The 24,413-nt window shown below is 38.8% G+C and overlaps 1 protein-coding gene across 6 annotated transcripts in view; it reads right to left on the bottom strand.

The window, feature by feature from the left end:
* Positions 1-24,413, bottom strand: part of PATJ (PATJ crumbs cell polarity complex component) — a 346,985-nt gene that overhangs the window by 131,190 nt on the left and 191,382 nt on the right. For all 6 annotated transcript variants that reach the window (XM_081306348.1, XM_081306345.1, XM_081306347.1 and 3 more), the window contains one exon: positions 13,059-13,255. In XM_081306348.1, coding sequence (XP_081162474.1) covers positions 13,059-13,255 — 197 coding nt within the window. The remainder of the gene's footprint in view (positions 1-13,058; positions 13,256-24,413) is intronic.

Raw genomic sequence — 24,413 nt, forward strand, 5'->3', positions numbered from 1 at the left:
CCTAGATACTGGATTTCTTTTCTTTTGGACTTTCTCTTCTGATTACTGTCAAAGAGGGCCTTCTGAGACTTCCAGATAGATAGTAACTTTTGTCTCAGCTCCATGATCCCTGGTCCCAGAAAGGTGATAAGCTTTCATCTTATGGGTAAGTTAGTTCACTTTTTTGCAGGTTCTAAATTTTCAATTCAGTGAGTAAATTATAACAGCTTTGGATAACGAGGTCCACAACCCAAAATGAGATACACCTATATTTGCAAAACTTGTATAAAACAGGTTTTCATTGCACTTAATTTTGGCCCTTGTGGCTTGGTTTCTGCTACTGTGGAGGGAAAGAGAGCAAAGGCCTGTTATAAGGTAAGTCCCTATATATCAAATATGGGAGACTTAACTGAAATATTTCAGTTTGTGTTGGAAGTAGAATGAGGGTTAATCCAGCAAAGATTCAGCAAAGTAAATGCTGAAAATCCTTTTCTAATACTACATAAATTTTCACTTTAAAGGTCTTTAATGAGATTTGTTTCAATAAAATTAATTATTCAAAAAATATTACGAAGAGATAGTTTTAAAATACTCTTAATTTTCCATAGTTCAACTGAACATGAATATAAATTTATGCTGAAAAGCAGCTCAATTAAATCTATTTAAAAGACATATCAAGTTGGAAGTAAAAGTTAATTGAGCTAGGGTTGAAAATATTAATTATACAAAAATTAAAATTTAGTTCAAGTAACAGATCTGCCTGAGGTTTGAACATCATGTCATAATTTATTACACTCAATAATAACCCTGCTGGTGCTTTTTTTCAAAGCAAAGGGCTTTACTATGAAAAGTGATAATTATTAGAAGCTGAGTTGAAATTCACATTACTTAAATTGCTGATAATGATGTTGAGTCCTTTTCCCTACTTCCAAATATCCTGAATTTCACAATTTAAGACATTAAAATATATAGTTTAATTTTGTCTTTGTCTCTTTTATTAAATAAAACACACATGCAGGAAAACCCAAACAAATCCTAAGTGCTTAAGATGAAGAATAATCTCACATATTAACTTTTAATCTAATTAATTATACTACTAAAGATTTATCCTAAAATATTAAAAATTCAAGACATCAAAATGTCTATCATAGTTATACTTTTAATAGGGGAAAAAACTTACATTTCTTCAACAAAAAGCTTGTTGTATTCATGGTCAAATGTCAACAAATGGAACATCATTCCATTAAAAGGAAGTGAGGGGGGTGCTATATCTCTGGATGGGTTGCTGCAAAAACAACACTTTGGGGTGAAAAAAGTAATGAATATCATGTGACCTACTTATTAGTCACATGATTGTCATAAAAGTTCCTGTGTGGATGTAAAGGAAGCTTGTGACTGCCTTTACTAGGTCAAAGCCAGTATCTCTGATGGTGGGATTTCCACAGTTCAATACCAATTTCTTACAATTATAATTACACCATTTAATAAGCAATATACAAGGCACACATACTACACACCTGCACATGTACATGTACACCTTAAATATACTACTTCATTTATCTCACTAATCAGCAGAGGAGTGCTTTATTACATCTTTATACATGGAGAAATTGGGGCTTAGTAAGTTCAAGGAATTTGACCAATGTAACACATATTGAGCCAGAATTTATAGCCAGTTCTCTTTAAGTCTAGAAGCCTAGCTTGTTAATAATAAAAAACATTCCTTGAGGGTATTTATCTGGGGTGAAAAAAAGAAGCCATAGGCTAAGTAACTCATTTATAATCCTATGAAATATTAATTCCAACTTATAAGGCTCACAAAATAGAAACCCCAGAACAAGAAATATTCCAAAAAAGTGTAATAGTCATGTTGTGTACCTTGTATTTGCTCCCTTATTCAACAGTCACTGCACACTTGATAAAAATACAGGAATTTCTGTTGCTGTCATCATGATAGCTGCCATATACTGAACAGATAACAGATTTTCTGAAAGCTACTTTGTAATAATGACTTTATTGAGTCAGATAGAGTACCAGGTGCTTGAGGGCTGGGACCATAACAAGTGACACAAATCCTGGAAACAAATAATTGCATTGCCCTGGAAACAAATAATTGCATTGCCATATGGTGGATGTGGCGTAAAGCAAGCAGCAGCCATCTCTTCTCAGAGCAGACAGCAGGACAGCGGGTTAGCAGGCGTGGAAGGAGGTGAGTGGCACTAGGTTGGGGATAAGCAGGTGAGACGAATGCAGGTGTGAAACTTGTCTCTTTCCAGGAAACACAGATACCTCAGTGCAGCTTTTTGGGCAGGCACAGAGAAGTAGACTAATGTATAAATAAAGACTTCGCAGACTTTCAGAATATTTTTTCTTCCCCAAAAGCTGGGCTAGGAGTCCCATGATGAAGACACTCTCTTTCCAAATCACTGCTTCAGTTTTGGGAGGAGGAAAGGGTTACCAAGGCAAGGGGTGGAACAGGGAAGGTGACCAACACTCACAGGAAAACATAGTTCCACAATAATGAGCAAAGAATTTTGGAGAATTTATCACATTTTTTTTCTCAAAAAAGAAAAAATTAATATACATCAAGGAGCAAGTTCTTAGTACTTTGGACAAAATAGCAGGCTTTAAGGACACTAAATATAACAGATACAGTGCTAAGATGAGATTTGCCACAACTTTGATTTAATCTATTGCTTGTTCAGGACAACATTCCCAAAGGATCATATTCATTTAAAAGGCTTAAGCATGGGAGATTTCTTTTTTCTCAAACATTCAAACACAATTAAATTGAAATATTTTCTATTTTCTCTTCTTCTTCCTTTTTTTTTTTTTTTTTTTTTTTTTTTTTTTTTTTTTTTTTTTTTTTTTTTATACCAGGCGTTGAACCCAGGGCACTTTACCACTGAGTTACATCCCTAGCCCTTTTTAATGTTTTACTTTGAGACAGGGTCTCACTAAGTTGCTTAGGGCCTTGCTAAGTTGCTGAGGCTGGCTTTGAATTTGTGATCTTTCTGCCTCAGCCTCCTGAGCCACTGGGATTACAGGCATGTACCATCATGCTTGGCTCTAAATTGAAATATTTTCCAATGGCAGATTAATAGTAATATGTAACTCATTTCTTTCTAAAGATGTATTTGCTGCACTGGAAAAATAGTAAGATACTCTTTTGAATCCTAGACCACTGCCATAAGTAGAAAAATATTAACTTTAAAAAAGTGAATGGAGAAATAGGTTTATATATTGCTTTGATTTTTAGTGTTTCTGTAGAACTTGCCTGAATTACTACAGGTTGGTTCACTTGAACAAATAATGTAGTTGCCTACTGTTAATTTCCTGTTGCCTTGGGGTTATGGTATGTAGTTCAGTGGTAGAGCAAGTGCTTAGCATGGGTGAGTCCCTGGGTTCAATCCTTAGAAACAGAAGGAAGAAAAGAAAGGAGGGAGTAAGGAAGAATGCTAAATACAAATCCAACTTCAAAACCAATTAAGAATTATTTTGATCTAGCAAATCTTAGCATCAGTGCACATGTAAAAATCTTATCTTTGGGAGTGGTTTTATTCCTCCTACCACAGGTCTACTTTACAAATCCCTATTGGTGCAAAGTGACTAATGTCCCCCAAAGAAGGACCTATAAACTCAGTACCAGGACCACCAGTATCCTGGTGGGTTCACTCAGCTTTGGTACATGTGATTGCAGACTTTGAGATAGATACAGGGTAAAGAGAACGGATGAAAAGGCACCTCAGCAAAGCAACTATCACAACACAGTGAAAAACAGTGCCATAAAAAATTAACAAACCAAATACAAATCTGACATCATTCTGCATTTTCAGAACTTGGTTTCATATTTGCCCAATGTCCTTGGTCAAGCACCACCATGCCCGGCAGCAATTTACTTTTTGAACATCCTCACTTCCCAGCTCTTTCAAAACCACTTCCTGAACCCTAAGCATAGTTGTAGATGACCTGGACTCCTGACCTGGGGTGGGGAGGGGGTGCCTTCTACTGTATCATTGGAAAAACTGTCATCCTAATCCCCAATTTCTTCCATAGCATCATTGGAGATAATGGGTGTCAGCAGTAGCTCCAATGGGGAGGTTTATTTTGAGGTAATACTCTTTGGCCATTATTTTCATTGGGACTAGACAAAACTTGCTTCTTAGAACAGGGTTTAGCCAAAAATTGGATAGCAAGAATCTGATCCAATAACATCATTAACATCTTCCTTTTTCACAGAAATCTCTGCTGTGTGCATGTAGCTCAAGACCTCTTCAAATTTATCAGAGCAAAGAAAATTTGTATTACTGAAGAGTTATGTACTTCAAACATCTTGAGCTTTTTAAAGGAGGCACTGCAGGCAGTGAGAACACATCTGTGTGCTCTGAATTTCACATCTTCAACCACAATAGCAATATCACAAAATTCTCCTTCCAGGCATTATTCATTTGGTGTTTTCAGAAACAGTGCTTTATGATCATTATCATTATATTTAATGGTTTCAGATATACTGATGAAAAACTCCATGAACAACCTAGGCAATTATCTTAACGCCTTAAATACCCAAATCTTCAGATCAGAATAACTGATCAGGGGCACACCTGACCTGCCTCCTGGAACAGCCAAGGACACTCATGTGGACTTCCCATGTTCACTAGCACACAGCAATTCTCATTTCATGTGTTGTAACTGTTAGCAGAGAAAACCTCAATACAAGTACCAACACTAAAAACTGACCAGAGAATAATACTATTTTCATACTTTCTCAAGTGAATATGTATGGCATATGTATGAATAATTTTCTTCAATTAAAAAAAAAAAACCAGCACCTATCAGGTTGGATGGGGTCTAATGTTATCCAGGGTTTGCTAGATCTGGTGGGGAAAACAGACTCTCATATACAGCAGCTCCTCATAGCCACAGTTTCATATTCATGGGTTTCAAGTTGCCTGTGGCTAAGTGCAGTTTGAAAACATGTGTTGAAAAATTCCAGAAATAAACAGTTCGTAAGTTTTAAATTGTGCACCATTCTGAGTAGCATGATGAGTAGTATCACACCATCTCACTCCATCTCTCCCAGGAGGGGAATCAAATGCAGTGTGTCTATCCTCCTGCCTGTTGTTCAACTGGTAGCTGTCTCAGTTGCCAGATCAACTGTTCTTGTGTTCAAGCAACCTTATCTTACTTAATAGTGACCCCAAAGCGTAAGACATGCACAACAGAAGATATGAAGAATTTTTCTTAATATAGGATAATAGAGTATTATAGTATATTGTTATAATTGTTCTATTTTATTATTGTTGTTGTTAATCTCTCAGTGTTCCAAATTACCATATGTATGCACATACAGGGGAAAAACAGTCTATATGAGGTTCAACACTATCTACAATTTCAGGCATTGGGGGTCTTGGAATATATCTCATTTGGACAAGGGTGGACCACAGCACTGTTAGTGAGGTGGAAATTTCTTTTGTGCAAATAAAGCAAAATACAGAAATAAATTACATGTTGCAGCTGATATTAAGAACACTCTTTGAAATAATGCATAGTTTTCCAGCCTACATTTCCATACAGTCATTACAATAGCAATGGGAAGGACTGGGAGACAGAAGGAAAGATGCTGGACAGAATGGGGATAGTTGCCTGGAGAACCGTCCTAAGCCACCATGCAAGAGGTGAGGAAGAACTGCAGGCACCAGTTCTTCAGAGACACATTGCTAAAACCAGTCCTTCCAATGGCACATTTCTTCCCAGCTCACCTCACCCCTACCTTTCCGTTTCCCCCTGTAATCTCATTTTCTTCAATAACCTTCATTTTCACTTTCTTTCTGGGATTTAAAAATAACTTGGCTCACTGGAGAGATCCCACATAAAGCTTTTTTTTTTTTTTTTTTTTGGTATAGGGTCTTGAACTCAGGACTCACACATGCTAGCAAGTGCTCTACCACTGAGCCACATCCCCAGCCCCCAAATAAAGCTTTTGTGAGAGCAATAACAAAGATGGCAGAAATAAAAATTAAATGATTGTCATTCCTTCAAAAGAACAGTAAGAATACAGATTTTTGGCTTAAGTATTTCAGTGACATAAACACATGAAGTTTAACTAGGTCTTGCCCTAACAAGCCAGGGCCAGAAACAAAAAAAAAGCAAAAATAGAGCTAAAAAACTTCACAGCAGGAAACAGAAGAGAAGGAGGCTGCCCAATATGAATTAGGTTTTACATAACAGCTTCTGTAGCCTGAAAACAAAGTCCTGCCCAACTCCAGCATGAAAATGAAGGGGAAAGTGCTTTAATCATTAAGTTCACAAAATTTCTTGTACTGTACAAGGGCAAGTTTAAAAAAATGATCATTTTTCTCTTTGGTTCTTAAGAGATAGGTATAATTTCACCAGCTGCACTATTCTTTTAACAAAATTAAAGTGGCATTAAATTTTAAGATGAGCCATTAATCCCAGTGACTTAGGAGGCTGAGGCAGGAGGATCACAAGTTCAAGGATAGCCTGGGCAACTTACAGGACACCTATATCAAAAAATAAAAAGGACTAAGGAATGTGGTTCAGTTGTAGAACACCGTAGGTTCAATCCCTGGTACTGCACACACACATACACATGCAAAAAAAAAAAAAATCATACTTTATAAACTTACATCCAGGTATACTATTAAAACCTAATTCACCCGCTTGCTGGGAATGGAACCCTATGGCCATATGCATGTTAGACAAGTGCTCTACCTCTGAGCTACATCCCCTGCCCTAAAAGAGTCAATCTAAATGACAAGCTTTTGATTGTAAATTCCAAGTAACTGTATCCATGGATGCACAAAATCTAGTGACTTATTTACTATTGTACCATACTTCCAAATCACATCTAAGTCTTTCAAGATATTTCAGAATTAACTCACTGGCATCAGAGAATGAAGGACAAGCTGTTGGCACTAAGGTAGGAGTTCTGCCTTGAAGCAGTGGCAAATACCTGGGTCAGTCCTTTAACTTTTATGATTTTAGCTTTTTCTCTTATCAAATTAATATCCTGAGACAATTACAATCTGAATTTACCTGTGGTTCTGTCTTTATCCCCTGGTAAGCATAGCAAGCATCCATGCTTTTCCAAGGTTCTTTTGTTTAGATGGACAGAATATCTTCATTTATTTATTTTTGTGAGGTGCTAAGAATTGACCCAGTGCCTTACACAATCGAGGCAAGTGCTCTACCACTGAGCCACAACCTCAGCCATTCCAAGGTTCTTAATACCATATTATACACATACAGAATGATGAGACTCAGTTTAGGCTCTACTGCAGGTACAGTTACAAAGGGAGCAATCCTTGCGCTTCCTCTTATCTTGGAGGTCTCAGGAGCCAGAGGGGCCCAGCTCCACACACCAGCCTCATCAACTGCACACTTCTCGTGCCACCCACTCTGTTCCTCCAGGCTGCTGCTGTAACCTGACAAATCACTCCAATTCCCTGCACAGCACTATCAGCTCTCTCTTCCCACACTTGCACTGTAGGGCAGACTATAAATAAATCCGATATTCACGTGACAGCTCCATGCCCAGGCCTGTGTCTTTTAGGGGACTAATTGCTCAGGGAAAGCCAATACTCTAGGGTAGGTCTCATTCCCATCTACATGGTAATTATATGCTAATGCCTTTTGAAATTAATTCACTAACCCCACACTAGCATGGAAGTAAAGGGTAAAGAAGCTGAGATTTAATCACAGCGTCTTCTGGAGGCTTAATGTAAAATTTCTTTTATACATAAACTGGGCCATTGATCGACCAAACTCAGCGATGCTCTTCCATTGTAACAATGCAATCCCACTGCGACAAAACTGCTGGCAAGTGTCCTGACAAGAATCAGTCACACGCAGGGACTGGCAGAGAGGCAGTGTCTGACTTAAAAGAAGCCATGGAGTGTCTGAACATTTTTTCCCCTTCTACATCTTAACCTCATTTAGGGTCTTAAGCAAATAGGATCAACTATAAAGTAAAAGCAGGCAGTGAACAAAGAAATAATATGAAAATGTCAAAAAAAGTAATAATGAGAAATAATACAAGTGGTTGGTAGAATTTTACTTGAAAACTTGAATTTTAGAGAGAGACCACAAAAATAAATGCATTTGGGGTGGGTCAGGAAATACAAGATTTGCCCTATCCTAGAAATCCAGTAAGTATGATCTAAAAGCCCATTTGCAAATGTTTCCTACAGAATGCAATGTTTTTCAACAATCTACTATACTGCAATATCCAAAAAAAAAAAAAAAAAACAAAAAACAGCTACAGTAATACTGGCTTTTAACTTTCCTGGCTCTCATCATTAAATCAATTTCCTATTCTCAGCTAACAAGCATACTGGATTTGATATTGTACTATAAACCAGTTTCTTACTTATCAAAGAGAAATGACAAGAAACCAAGGAACTGTTTTTCCACATTTATTCCCCTGTCATCCTTGACCTAAGGTCAAAAAAGATGGGTTATAACTGCTTAAGAATCTGGTATATTTATTTTTTCAATCTTCAGAATAGTGCATGAAGCTATTAAAGAATAAGAAGATAACTTTCTTCTAGGACATACTTTCAGAGATGAAAGTATTAGTATAACAAACTAAAACTGATGTACACAAATTCACACAAAAATATTTTATGAATACTATTAGCTAAAAGAATTCAGGTATTACTGTGTGCCCGAGATTGTGATATATTTTCTCTTATTCCTCCCCATGACAGCTCCTGAGGTTGATGCTATCCAATCACTGGGTTGTGAGCTCTGTAAGAACCAGTATCAGCACCACAGAACCAATCAACCCTGTTAACATAGTGCCTGCTACATGGCAGGTGCACAATAAGATATTTTCTGAATGAATTTGAAAAAGCAGACGGCTGAGGCTTAGGGATGATGAGACAGAATGCTAAAATCTGTGTTCCAACATATTTTTATTTGTTGTCACCTTTTAGAAACTAGAGAATCTTTGGGGGGATGGTGAAGGGGAATTAAGTTAATTGACATATTTAATCTTCTTGCTTTTTCCTCTCTGAATGAAGATAAAATTGCTGAGTTGCAATGAAAGGACCAAATTCAGAGCATTAAAGGAAGGAATAGGAAGGATCCAAAAACACAGGCTAATATTTATTTATTTATTTATTTGCTTCTTTGTTTATTATTTAGGAGAGCTCCTCCAGCCCCCAACCTGGTAGAAAGATACCTGAAGTTTCTGTCCACAAGGGAGGAAATGTGATTGAATTAACAGTTAACTATTTGCCATGATGCATCATTGTGATATTATTAAAAAGATAAATTTGGTCTCTATCATCAGTTCTTAAAACAGAGCTAACATACTTGCAATTCCCAATTCCCTACGTCCATCTATTGTTCTAATGTTTAGTCTCTGACCCTGTTCCTGACACCGAGCAGCTATCTAATTCCTTGGGATTTCCTTGGTGAGAGCAACATGTTTTGTTCTAAGGCGGCACATTTTTCTTGGTTTTTGGTTCAGGGGATTGAACACAGGGTCTTGAGTGCTAGGCAAGTATTCTACCAAAGAGCTACACTCCCAGCCCCAGGCAATGCTTGGTAGGTTCCTAGATAGAGGGAGGCTGGTCAACAGAAAGACCAAGCCACAATTAAAAGCTTTAAACTTTCAGCCTTTCTGATGGGTAGAAAGCTAGAGATGGAGTTAATGATGGATCATGCCTATGTGGTAAAAACCAGTTCAAACATTCTTGAACTAAGACAGGCCTGGTGATGTGTGCCTACAGTCCTTGCACTTGGGAGGCTAAAGAGGAAAGACCACTTGAGTCCAAAGTTTGAGACCAGCCTGGACAACATACTAAGATATTTTCTCAAAAACAGAAACAAAAACAAAATCCCTGGACTACAGGGTTTGGAAAGCTTTGGGGTAGTTGAACACAGGGAGGTACCTGGAGGATACTGTGCCCAGAAAGGGCATGGAAGCTCTGCCCCACTTGCCACACTCTGCTCTATGCATCTTTTCTATGGGGCTATTCATTCGTGTCCTTTGTAATATCATTTATAATAAATGGGTAAGCATTAAGTATATCTCTGATTTCTGTGAGATGCTCTGGCAAATTAATCAAATTAAAGAAAAGGAGAGCATGGGAGCCCCTAATTTATGGCTGGTGAATGAGGAGTATAGGGCATAACCTGGGACTTGTGAATAACATCTGCAGTGGCAGGACCCAGTCTTGTGGGAGTGTGACCTGTGGAATTTCCACTGTCTCCAGGTAGACAGTGTCAGAACTGAAATTAATTCTAGGATGTGCATTTGTGTTCACTGGGGAACTGCTTGTGTTTTTCTTCTTTCAATACATCTGGCATCTGTTGGTGTTGTAGTGACAGTGTAAGAGAAGCATTGTGCTAAACCTCTTCTAAAACACAATTACCACCCAAAGAACTGGGTTTTTCCGGTCTAGTGCTCATCCCCTTGTATCGTGTTGATCTTTACGCTTGGCCTGTAAGATACTCATTACTCTGCAGGTATTGTTTGTTATCATCTAATCAAATGCCAGATGGAGAGATAAAACATCAGTGCTCCTGTTAGTCTAGATTCTACAGGAAATTCCATCTTGAGTCTTAATAAGGTAGAATCTTCATGTTCCAAATTATCACTTCTGGAGTGTTTCCATGTACCATGCCAGGAAGTCTATGTCTAGATATGAATAACAAGTAGAGAGGCTTAATAGACATGATTCCCTAAAGACTAGAACATCATGCATTGGGAATTTCGTGGATCTAAACAAATGGAGCACAATGGTTTGACTGTGGTTCCTCCTATCCAAAACGCATGCTGACACTTAATCTCAATATTAGGAGATAGGATTAGATAAGACCTTTAAGGGTGATTAGGGCTCTGCCCTCATGCACTGGTTAATCCATTCATGCTACTGGTAGGTGAATAGGTTATCTTAACAGTGTGTCTGGCTGGGGCTGGTGGCCCATGCCTGTAATCCCAGTAGCTTGGGAGGCTGAGGCAGGGGGATCTTGAGTTCAAAGCCAATCTCAGCAGAAGTGAAGTTCTAAGCAAATCATCGAGACCCTGTCTCTAAATAAAATATAAAATAGGGTTGGGATGTGGCTCAGTGATCGAGTGCCCCCGAGTTTAATCTCCAGTACCAAAAGAAAAAAAAAGTGAGTCTGCTATGAAAGCTAACTTGGCTTCATTTCTAGAATGCTGTGCCATCTCAGGACTCTGCCAGCAAGGCTATTACTAGATGTGGCCCTTCAACCTTGGACCAGAACCATGAGTCCAAATAAATCTCATTTCTTTATAACTCAGTCTGTGGTATTGTGTTATTTGCAACAGAAAACAGACTAAAACATGACATGTTTGTCAACGGAACACCATAGGGAACACAGTACATGTCAATGGTTATAGTACAAGTCTTGGGGTCTGTTAATTCTGGGTTATTATTCAAACTTAAGACACTTGGTTCTATAATATTAGGCATATTACTTACCCATAAAATGGGAATAGTAATAGTACTGACCACATAGGGCTCTAAAGAACATTGAATACAAATGTGTAGGATGTATAGGTACAGTGTTAACAATAACTCAGTAAATTAGCTCTCACTTTTATCATTATTATCAGTTTAGCCTCATCTCTAAGAAATTCTCTTAAAAGTTGCCAAAGGAAAAACTTGAAGCAATGAATTGTATTAACTATAATTATACTAATTATATTCACTAATGAACAAATCACCTTTGACTTATTTATTAAATAATTCTTCTAGTTAGTGTGTCTACTAGTGTGGGTCTCCTTCATGATGCTATGTTACAAAAGAACAGGAACAGCAAAGCCATCCTACAAGTGACGTCTTTGTAGAAACAGATTTTAAGTGGGGAGAAGCTGCTGACATTTGACAGGAGAGGCCGACTGTCTCACAGTTGCATCTGACCAGCTTTCCCTCCAGATATGATTAGGCAAATTATGGATTTACTGTAAATTCTACTCTGAGTTGTACTGTAAATTCTGAGTTGGAATCTGGGGAGGAAATCCTTCATTTCAAGTAAGCAGTCTGAAACTCAGTGTCCTTGTGACTAGCCTCTCCTAAATGTCCAAATACGGGGGTATTTTTTCTAAGAGAGCTTAAAGCAGAATGGCTAACAAAGAGCTAAAAAGTCTAACTGCCAGATATTGAATCCCAGCACAATTATTTAATACTTTGTGACTTCAGTGGTGGAAGAGATTCCTGTGTCTGGTAGTAAGTGTATATTGGCTGTTAACTTTTATTATTATTATTATTATTATTATTATTATTATTATATTTTAAATTCTGGAGTGCAAAGACCTCTTGAACTATCTGAATGAAAGGACTGGATGTATTTGTCTTTTTCTTTTTGGCGGTGCTGGGGAATGAACCGAGGACTTAACCCATAGTAGGCTGAGCTACATCTCAGCCCTATTCATTTCTTTTTTATGTCTGGTCCTGACAATCAAAAACTGGTAGCCAAAAGAATGAGTGACCCAGCAAGCAAATGAATATCAAACTAAGAGAAACTCAGAACAGAAGACCTGACTTTAAGAAAATAAGAATAATCTTTTCAGGTTGTTGATGAAATCATCTAAAGAGTAATATCAGAAGATCAGTCTTCTCCTTAGCTTCTTTGAGTTCTATTCATAATGAACCTTCACGGTCTTAACCCACATCACCAACCTGACAGGCATTAACTAATCCTGACAAATTCACGGGCTTCTGTTGGCTCTAAAAACTTCCCCCCAAGTAACAAACAGTTATGTTTATGGTTTATTCCAACCCCAAAGATAACTGGGTCTTGCACATGCTAAGTAAGATTTTACCCTTGAGCTATTCTCCCAGCCCCAGTCCTGTGCTTTTAATGTTTCCATGAAATTTCTACTTAAGGGGTCTTAAAATAGTTTCTGAGATTAGTCCCTCCTTAAGCAGCAAATAGTATTCGAAACAGTATTTTCTATTTTTGTTTTGGAAAATCATTTTAAATATTTAAAGAAAATATAATTTGTCAACTTCTTCCCCTTCACTTCATTTTCCGAACCTCTCCACGTAACCAAAAGAGAATTCAACACATACGCCTCTCACCTCTAACAGTTCATCTCCAATTCGCATTCGTCCGTCCATTGCAGCGGGTCCTTCTGGGTTAATTCCTACTACAAATATGCTCATCCGTGTCCTGTCTTTATTGCCAGCAAGGCTGAGTCCCAGCCCATTCTTATCCTTTTCAAGTTCAATAATGTGCAGTTCTCCAGGTAGGTCTGCATACCTTTGCCTGATTTTTTCTGTAAGGGGGAAAAAAAGTAAGTTAAAAAATTAAATAGAGCAGTTGACTATTATGGAGACACCAGCATTTCCCTCATGTACTCCTCTCCAAGGGTCACTCTTTTAGAATGAAGTAAATTAAGGGTAGTACTTAGTTTGGATCTGAAATGACCCCCAGAGGCCCAGAGGTTAAAGGCTCAGTTCCCAACTAGTAGCACTACCTATAGGTGGTGGAATCTTTGAGAGGTGGGGCCTTGTTTGTGGAAGTTAGGTCATCGGGGGCAGCCCCTGGAAGGGGAAATTGGGACCCAAGTCCCTGCCTCTCTCTTTTATTTCCTGGCCACCATTAGGTGAGCAAAACCCCCACTATGTGTTCCCATCATGATATACTGTGCTGCTACAGGCCTTAAAGCAAGGGGCCAAGTGTCCATGGACTGAAACCTCTGAAGCTTTGAGCCAAGATAAAAATTTCCTCCTTATAAGCTGATTACCTCGGGTATTTTGTCTAATCAGTTAGCATGGCCTAAGAAGTTCAGCTCAACCATAAAATCCTCATGTTGTTCTGGTTCATACTGGCCTAGACTTTCCATGGATGGATTTCTTATTTAAGATGGTCAATACACTGGGGATTCTAGCCTCCTCATTGCCTCCAAAAGGGGGAAACAAAGGCTATTTCCTGAGCAAGCAAGTAAAATGTTGGGTCTTGAAGACACAATGCTTCCTCAGTCATGGCTTCTACTTCATGCATTCATGGTCCAGCAGGAAAGAAAGTCAACAATTTATTCTAAAATACACTGAAAATATATTTACTCTAAAATATATTCTTGGCATAATGAATCCCACTATTATATATCATGACAAAACAATAAAAATTAAAAAAATACATATATTCTTTATACAAAGGGTACAAAATAACATTGGGTTAGGTGAACAAAAACAAGGGAATTAGGGATGTTGGTTTTGCTGTTGGATCTAAACGCAATCCACAAATCTCACACTTACTCAGTATCCACAAATCTATATAATGTTTTATCTTTACTTCTCTGACTCTAAAATGGGTATGATAATACTTGTTTCCTGGATGTTGGGGAAAATTAAATAAAGTACATGCTGAAGGACTTAACTGTCCACAGTTGGCAAGTGTTCCTTTTTCTCATCTCGTGTCTTACCCTGCTACCTCTCTCTCCTTACCTACATTTTAGGATTTGGCCTGCTGCATCTCCCCTGTGCTGGTTCAGTGCAACAAGCCACACTACAGGACCTGCTTAAGGCAGGTCTTGCGGCCCATGCTACTCGGCTCAGGCTGGGTGTGTCCCTGAGCCTCAAGACTGCGTAAATACTGAGGTTTGCAGCCACAGTCTCATCTGCTGCATAACAAATTGCTAGATTCCAACCTTCCTGGAACTTTCCATGTTCAGACGAATGCTTCACTTATATTATGGTGACCCTCTAAAGAGGGGACCTTGCTAATTAAAAGCTTAAATCAAATAATTAGTCTTAAGGTAGAGGAGAAAGGAAGACAGCCTCCTCCATTGTATCACTTTATCAACCTTAACAAACATGGTTTTATAAGCAAGTAGATAAACTTAAATCTGTAAAAACAATTCTATGCATAGATTTATATTACAAGAACTAGCATAAGAGGCTGCTTATTTAAGATACAGATTATATCTGTCTGCTTTAGAAGGATTTTGAAGAGAAAGAACTTGCAAGGACAGCTTGTTAATAAAAAACATGTAGCAAAATACAGTAAAACAAAGGACTTGTAATGTCATAAAACTGTCCTCTACATAGGAAAAACATTAAGTTGTATTCACAGTGAGGTAAATTACCCCAACACATTTTTGTTTTTCAGCTACCAAGAACAAGATGCTAGCTGGGAACTTTAGTGAACAAAGATCTACATTATCCTCAAGATCTTTGCACAGCGCCAATAACACAACAGATATTAAACAACCTCAATTACTTAAATGAAAGGTCTGACTACCACAATTCCTGGGCACCAAGAAAAATTAATTTATTAGTGAATGAAGTTAGTGAATAAATACTACATCAATTGTGGTAGTGATTATTGCTTTTAGAATTCAAAGACTAATATGGCTTTAAAAGATTTCTTGGAAGACTCAGAATTTGATCACGAGAAGACTCCTGGTGGGTGAGACGGCAAGAGAAAAAGCACATGAGCAGGTGGAGTGAGGAGGGAAGCAGCTCTGGTGGGCTAAAAATTGAAATCTCTTTGGGTTAGTGGTGGGTGATAAGAAATAAGACTGAAAGGTAAAAAGGTTAATCGATAGATTGTTTCCACAAATAATACTGCAGTTTAGGGGTTGTGCACAAGTGCTTTGGGGTAGAGATGGGGCCTTGAGAGAGATTCGATTAAAGACCATTTCCCCAGAGCACTTACACTTGGCTGCTTTGTTTATTGGACTTAAAGGGCAAACTGGTTAAGGAATAATACCAAAGCTAAGAAAAGACCATGAGACAAGCATTTTAACACACCCCTTTCGGAAAATAATAAGGTAGAAAATTTTTCTAAGAAAGATACTGAAGACTTTAATAAGACAATAAGCTCAAGATAACAGATAAAAGAATTCTACAATTTAGACACACAAAATGCATTTTGGAAAATCACACAAAGAACAATTATAGAAATGGACTGTGTTATTTGGCCATAAAAGAAATTTCAGTAACTCAAAGAATCAGTATCAGACAGATTTCTGTTCTTGGAATATGGGACAATAAAACCCAAACACTACAAGTTAGTAATAAAAAAGATAAGTTTAGAAATAAATTAATATTAGTAAAAGTCCAAGATATAAGAAGGAAATTGAGAAATACAGTATTCACAATTGAAAAAAAATAATTCTAGATATCAAACCTTTGAGAGAGACAATACACAACACAGAAGGCTATTCACAATTTTGAATTATTCATCACAAAACAAGAAAAATATAAGAAATGATAAGTTCAGCATTATACCCAAGAAGTTGGAAAAAGAACAGAGGAATTACAAAGAAAAAAGAAGAAAGAAAACAGCAAAGAGAATCTATTAATCATAATAGCAATTATCAATTTTTTTGTAATCTAACTTTGGAACATAACGTGAAGAATGGTGTCCCAGGAATTCAAAGAGTTAAAAAATCGGGATACTTTTTCAAGAAAAATTACCATATTAGTAAACTAAAGGAGAAAGTTCAAAGATTATACCAACAAATGCAGAAAACCATTGGATTACCTACTCCTATTTAAGATTCAAAATGAAACTTTTCACAAAACAGTATAGAAAGGTACTTTTTGCATTTAAATTTACAGATAGGAACTAAAACACAGCAAGATACTTTCAGTAATTTAAACCAACAAAATTAATATGCAGGGAAGTTCTACAGATATAGCTTAAAAAGATGCAAACTCAACAGAAATCTGGCCAAAGCATTCATACTCAAAAGTTTCATAGATATGTGAAGAAATGCTCAGATTTATTAGTAAGTTCAGAAGTGCAGATTAAAATGAGATATCAAAATATTAAGTGAGACAGTAAGTAAACGAGATATTAAAATGAGACATGTCAGACTGGCAAACATGAAAACTGGATTAGTAAGACTTAGAGGAGGCAGAAAGATGCACGGTGGCTGGGTATGATGATTTAGTGTCTATGCTTCAGTTATGTCGAGGTTTTAAACATCCTAAGTCGATGACAAAGCTCCCTCTTCTTCTTAAATTTGTCTATCTTGTGGAAAATTGAGACTTATGAAAGTGAATAAAGCTTCCCCCGTGTTGATTTGAAAAAAGCCACACAGCCCCTTGGGAAGCAGGAGGAAGGGGTGAGCTCCATTCTCCCATAGGTTCTCTTCTCTGAGTGACACATGCTGAGGAGTCCCCCCACACTTCTGCAAAAAGTGCAAAGAAAACACCACCGGATTGAGTGCTTTCCCAAGAAAAGTAAGCCAGAGAGGCAGCTTTAAAACCATGTGATAGTCAAGTGTAGAATCAAAACTCTTTCAGTAGCTCAGTTAGGGAAGATGAAAAAGTTCTGGGGCTGGATGGCAGGGGTGATTGCACCATGTGAATGAACTCAACAGTACTGAAAGATACAGTTACAATGAAAATTTTTAAATGTGTATTTTACCATAACCGGGGTGGGGGGAAGCCTGTCATTAAAATACCCTCAAAAACTTGGTACCTTTATTTATATCTCTTCAAGGGATAGAGTTAGAGATTTATCCTCACTTTGAAACCACCAGCTTTATTTTTCTGGTCAATGTTTTTAATGATACTATTACGATCCCATGTATTCAATGAACGATTATTTGCTGAATTCAAATTCATGGCAGGCTTGTGAAACACAGGGACTAATAACTAAATTTGTTTTCTAGAACCTCAAAATCTATCAGCAGGGACAAGTGTACATAGGACTCTCATTCGTAGAGATGAGAGCAACGAGAAAAATGCCAGTAGTTGAAGACACCCATCCATTTCAGTGAATCATCAGGAAAACCAACTGATGTCTGCAAACTGCCTGAATATTAGATACTGTGGTCAAATTGCAATCTGTTGGTCAGCTATATCTTGTGCTGCACAACACCAAAGCCTCATTAACATTTCCACAATTCTGCATCTGGCTTGTTCCAGTGTCATTTTCCTAAATGCTAACAAATGAGTTGTTTGGCTTTCCTTAACTTCATTTTATTGGTTTTTTCCCCTCATCTTCTGTAGGAAATGAGGTAAGCTAAATGAATAGAAACTCAGAAAAAAAAAAAAAACCCTGGATCATTAAAGATGAGCATATTTGCACAGTTATGAAATTTTACTAACAATATATGGAGGACTTGTTAAGTTGCAGAAACTATGCCAATATCTTTCAATTAATATTCTTTCCTTTAAAAACCATCTTACCAGGTAAGATCAATCCAATCTGCATGCCAGATGTGGGATGTAAGGCTGATGTTGAATCACTTGCCAAAAGTCCCTACGTAGTCATTGATACAATAATGATGCAAACCCAGTTCTTTGCATTTGTTTTCACAGTATTATCTGAAAGTATCTTTCTAGATTTTTTACTTCCTTCTACTTTTCTCTCCTTGAATGTAAACTCCATGAGGGTCTACCTCACAGCTGTCTTGTGCATCTACAACAGTGCCAGGCACACATCAAGTTCAGTCTAAAACTGTTGAAAGCATAAATAAATGATGTCCATTCATTGCTAGGCCATGCTGTTCCAACTCCTTCCAGTGATACAGAAAACCTGTCTGAGACCTAGAATCACAAAATACATATTTTTCCCAAAGACAATGCATTCCTTCAATTAAAGGTAGAAGAAATTTCTTCTCTATATTTCACAGTTAATAAAGCCCATTAGTGCTATTAGAAAACAAATTACTATGTGTACATTTTCTTTAAAAATCCACTCTATTAGGGGCTGGAGCATACAGCTCAGTGGTAAAGGCATGCTTAGCATGTGCAAAGCCCTAGGTTTTCAATCCCCAGCCACCTCTGAAAATAAACAAATAAATACACTAAAATAGACTCTTGAAATGAAGAGACTCAAAATGCAAATAAGGCTTACAATTTCTCATTTTTCAGTGAAACATAAAGCACAAAGAACAACAAGACAGTACAAATACCACATGCTCTGTAACACATGCTTCAGTTGAATTTGTATTATTAATGCTTTCAGGCCTCAGAATTTGGGCTATCCTATTATTTTATTTAGACTTATAGCTGGAAGAGGTTTAAAATAAGTTCCACTCCTCAAATTGATTGCTATATTTTCCTGATCTCATGAAATCAGAGACTTTTAATCCAGGCAAAACGAACTAAGACATCATGTAATGTTACAATTTCTTACAGTCCCACACCTACTTATGAATTCTATTTTATAGATAAAGAAATGACTGAACAATGAAGATCTCTTGTAAGGTTATATAGGCAATTTATAGCCAGAAATTAAGTCTCCTAGTATGTAGCTCAATGATTTTTCCATCAAATCATGTCACATTTTTATGTGTTTTTGTTCGTTTGTTTTTTGTGTGTATATGTATGTGTGGTGCTGGGGATGGATCCTAAAGACCTCAGGCCTACTGGGCCTATCTGAACTACATCCTCATCGCCTCCAATAACACTTTTTTTTTTTTTTTTTTTTTTGGAGTGGGTAGCGGGGGTAACCAGGGATTGAAGCCAGAGGGGCTTAACCACTGAACCATATCCCCAGCCCTTTTTATTTTTTATTTTGAAATAGGGTCTCACTAAATTTCTTAGGGCCTTGCTAAATTGCTGAGGCTGGCTTTGAACTTGTGATCCTCCTTCCTCAGCTTCCTGAGCTGCTGGGATTACAGGCATGCACCACCATGCCCAGCCCCTACAATAACATTTTTTAAAGGATTTTTTATTTGTTCTAATTAGTTATACATGACAATAGAATGCATTTTGATACAACACACATAATCCAATAACATCTATTTTTTGGTACCTGGGATTGAACTTAGGAGCATTACACCAATGAGCCATATCCCCAGCCCTATTCTATATTTTATTTAGAGACAGGGTCTCACTGACTTTCTTTTGTTGAGGCTGGCTTTGAACTTGTGAACTTCCTGCCTCAGCCTCCCAAGCCACTAGGATTATAGGTGTGTGCTACCATAACTGGCTCCTATAACATTTTAAAGAAAAAAAAAGACTTCAAATTTTTCTTCAGTTTAAGAAGCTATGTTCAATGGCCCTTATTGTACCATAATACCTCCTTACACAGCTAGATATTCTCAGCCCACTATGTTGTCAAATCTTCTCACACCTCTGCAAATGCCTCCACTTTGCAGACGAGATAACTGATGCTCAGGAAGTTAAGCTGATCCAGCCAAGGTCAAGTCAAGTGTGCTGAATTCCAGGGCTGTGACCTGCTCAGCACCCCACAGCTGTCGCGTCTACCCGCCGGCAGGAATGACGACAACAAACAGGATTCTTCTCTAGCACGCTTTATTGGGAGCTTCCATTATGGTTCGTTGAGAGAAAGGACCCTGAGCCCGAAAAGACCACCCCTAATATACTAGAGCCGTGGCCTAAGTCTCACGCGATTGGACAAAAGCGCATAGCAACACAGCAGCAGCCAATAAGGCAAGGAATTCAGCACTGGCGCCCAGAGCCAGGAAGTACAGGTCAACTGGTTCTTACCAGTTTTTACCGGTTCTTAGAACACTCAGCACATTATCATATCGGCTCGCTCCAGAACTGGCCGACCACAAAGCACTGAGTTATTGTCCAAGAACTAAGCCAACACCCACACAAGGCAGTGCAGCAAAATGGCTCACCACAGTTCCCCCTTTTATATTTTGTTTGAACCATTTAAAATTCACCCGATCTAGGAAGTGTCCTCATGATGACCCCTCCGATCAAGGGTGGCATTCAAAGGCCAAACAAGGAAGTCACCTTTCTGAGTGCAATGGGCAACATTTACCCTTCAGAGTGCAAAGGCTGTCTTCCTAAGACATGGAAGCCTTCCAAGGTGCAATGACAACAAGGTCACTTGGTGTGCAAAGGCCATCCACATCAAAACAGGGGTTTTAGGATTTTGCCAAGCTGGCTAGCCAAATTTGTGGGGAGGCCCCAGCTTCCAATGCAGCGAGTGCCTGAACCACCTTGACCCTATCACTTTGCTGCGTGCGTCGCATACGACAAATCATCCAAAGGCATAAGACAAGGCCAAAAAGAAGCATAATACCGAATAACCCAACTCCTACCCACTCTTTAAAGTAGGAAAATATAGAAGAAGCCCAAGAGGCAAAGTCTGCAACAGAAAGAGGCTCCACACGTGTTCCATTCAAGTTGGCAATCTGAGACAGCAATTCTTGAGTGAGCCGTACTCCTTCTTTAGTCCAGTTTCCCTGTAAAAATCTAGACAATCTGTTACTTTGTTCCACAGAAGCAGTCATATTATAACGTAAAGGAGTAACACACAATTTGATTCCTTGTAAAGCAATACTAGCCACCATGGTTGGATAATGAGCTATAGTCTTATGAGCAGTAGAAGAATGATGAATCCAGAGCAGTGGCCCATCCTGCCACAAAACTCCAGTAGGAGCATTTTTTGATGGCAAAACTAATAGTTGAATGTGCTGGTTGGGCACTGCTCGGAGTAATTGTGCAGAGCGAAGAGCTTGCTCAACAAGGTGTAGAGCCTTTCGAGCCTCAGGCGTCAGCTCTCGCGGAGAGGAAAGCTGTGAATCACCTTCTAACAAGGCAAAAAGAGGTTGTAATTCATGTGTAGATATTTTTAAATAAGGTCTTATCCAATTTATATCTCCAAGCAATTTCTGAAAATCATTAAGAGTTTGCAGGTGATCAGTACGTATAGTGATCTTTTGAGGTCTAATAACTTTGGAGTCTATTGTAGCTCCTAGAAAATGTCCAACAGCACCTTGCTGGATTTTATCGGGTGCTACATGAAGGCCAGCTCCTTCCAAATATTTAATCATAGAGGCAAAAGCTTCCTCTAATAGAGCATCATTAGGTGCTGCAAGCAAAATATCATCCATATAGTGACATATTCTCAGTTTAGGAAATTTGTCTCTGATAGGTTGTATGGCAGTTCCCACAAAAAGTTGACACATAGTGGGACTATTTGCCATGCCCTGAGGCAAAACCTTCCATTGATACCTTTTATCAGGTTTTTCATGGTTAATATTAGGCAAAGTAAATGCAAACCTTTGACAATCTTGTTTGCATAAAGGAATAGAGAAGAAACAGTCTTTGATATCAATTATAATTATAGGCCATTCTGCCAAATTTGTCTTAGTAGAATTTCCAGTTTTTCTGGAACCAGAGGACTCTGGCAAGGAGTAAACTCTGGCGGAAAGGAATAATCGGGTGAGCACCGTGGCCCAGGTCTCATTTTGGTAGCATTTGGTGTCCCCTGATATGTTGGAACGGTTACATAACTAACCATAAGCAGGGTGGTAACAGGGACACACCCTCCGTCAGAGGAATTTCCTGAACCAGACTGTTGACCATTGATGACCTGTGAGAGGGCTGCCTGAAGCATACGGGCGACAAAATCTGAAAACGGCTCAGTAGGGCCTTGTATGATTTTTGTAAGATTCCCCGTTGTTTCACCTCTATTAGGGAGAGCCTTCCAGGCACGTAAGGCCAAAATATTAATCTGTTGATATACTAATAATGGATAAACATTTTGATTTTCGGCCCACTGACCTGTCCCGGTCAGCATCTCCACATCCCAGGCTTGTTGACCATCAGCTGCATTCGCATGAGCCTGTTGTGTAGCGGCATCTAAGTATAATGCCTTAAAATCAAGATATTGTCCAATGGAGAGACAGGCCTTTGCTAAATGATACCAATCCATTGGTGCCATAGCACTAAGATGTAAGCGTTCAAGCAATGCAATTGTAAAAGATGCTGTAACACCATTAGTCCTGACAGATTCAGCTATGTCTTTAACTAATTTATAAGGAATGGGCTCAAAATATCTCTGTCCCTGTGCATCCTCAAAAACAGGATATGCACCAACAGGATATGCACCCTCCTCTTCCAGCTTCCTCCAAGTACTGCGTTTTATGAAGCCACAAGATCCGCCTGGAGCAGTGGGTGGAGACCCTTTACGTGGCAACAGTTGTTTAGCTACAGAATACGCCGGAGGCTTCGGAGGAAGAAGGGCGGCGGCCATTGCCGCATCATAGCGGCCATGCTCATATTCAGCCGCCATTTTCTCTAAGCTTTGTTCTTCTTCTGGGGTAAAGCCTTCTGACTCGCCTTCCGATTCAGACTCATCTGAATCAACTGTCTTTAATTTACGGAAGGCAGATAAATCTGGATAAAGTTTCGGGCGTGCTCCTAATATTGGAGTCACATCCTTTTGTTCCTTGAGTGCACTTTCACTTAACTTTGCATTAGATCCCCTTTTTTGTTTTGTTTCATGTCTTTCTTGCTTAGATTCCTCTGACTCTGACCTACTATCCTGATGCTCCATCAAAATCTCCTGTCCCCTTTTTAGTGGTTTCAGGAAAACAGACTGATATTGACCCATGATAGAGCACTATACTAAGCCAGAGCCACCGGATCAGGGGATTACTTACCGGCGCCACCGCTCCGCGTGTAAAGTTCTGAATCCTCCCGCAAAATGTCGGGGGTCCCCTCGTAGCCGACAGATGACAATTCCCGGGTTTCGGCACCACTTGTCGCGTCTACCCGCCGGCAGGAATGACGACAACAAACAGGATTCTTCTCTAGCACGCTTTATTGGGAGCTTCCATTATGGTTCGTTGAGAGAAAGGACCCTGAGCCCGAAAAGACCACCCCTAATATACTAGAGCCGTGGCCTAAGTCTCACGCGATTGGACAAAAGCGCATAGCAACACAGCAGCAGCCAATAAGGCAAGGAATTCAGCACTGGCGCCCAGAGCCAGGAAGTACAGGTCAACTGGTTCTTACCAGTTTTTACCGGTTCTTAGAACACTCAGCACATTATCATATCGGCTCGCTCCGGAACTGGCCGACCACAAAGCACTGAGTTATTGTCCAAGAACTAAGCCAACACCCACACAAGGCAGTGCAGCAAAATGGCTCACCACACACAGCTCTCTCTTAAACCAGTAAATCTTGAATGGTAAGAGGTTCTCTTAAGGGAGCTGAAGCCATGGTTCTAGGGTCTAATTCCCATTGATTATTTGTCAGGCCTAGATTTATTGCAGGCTCAGAAGACTCCAAATATGGCCCTTTGACCTACTGATAATTATGCTGAAGGAGACTGAAATCTCAGAAGCAGAAAGGTCTCTTCTGACCTTCTATCATCCACTCTCTCCGGATATGGGTTGTGGGCCACAGAAACTAGAATTCCTCTCATTTCTTCACTAAAGCAGGCCATAAAATGAAGGAAACTCCGTTTCCCTCCTCTCCTCCCTGAATACCTTCCTGTGGCAGGTATCTCACCCTATACCATCAGGGAACAAGTGAACAGGAAGCCCTTAAAAATCTGAACCAACAGCTTGTGCCAAGTTTCCCTCAGTGAAGTACCATCAGATCATATGCTTTGGTCTACCATACTTCTGCATTATAGTCTATAAAAATACAGTTTTCCTTGGGTTTTTAGGCATTCATTTCATTTCTTTTTTTTTTTTTTTTTTTTTTTTGGTGCTAGAGGTTGAACCCAGGGCTTCAGGTGTGCTAAATAAGCAC

Source organism: Spermophilus citellus (genome assembly GCF_964194105.1).
Source record: "Spermophilus citellus genome assembly, chromosome: 9".
Taxonomy (NCBI): Eukaryota; Metazoa; Chordata; class Mammalia; order Rodentia; family Sciuridae; genus Spermophilus; species Spermophilus citellus.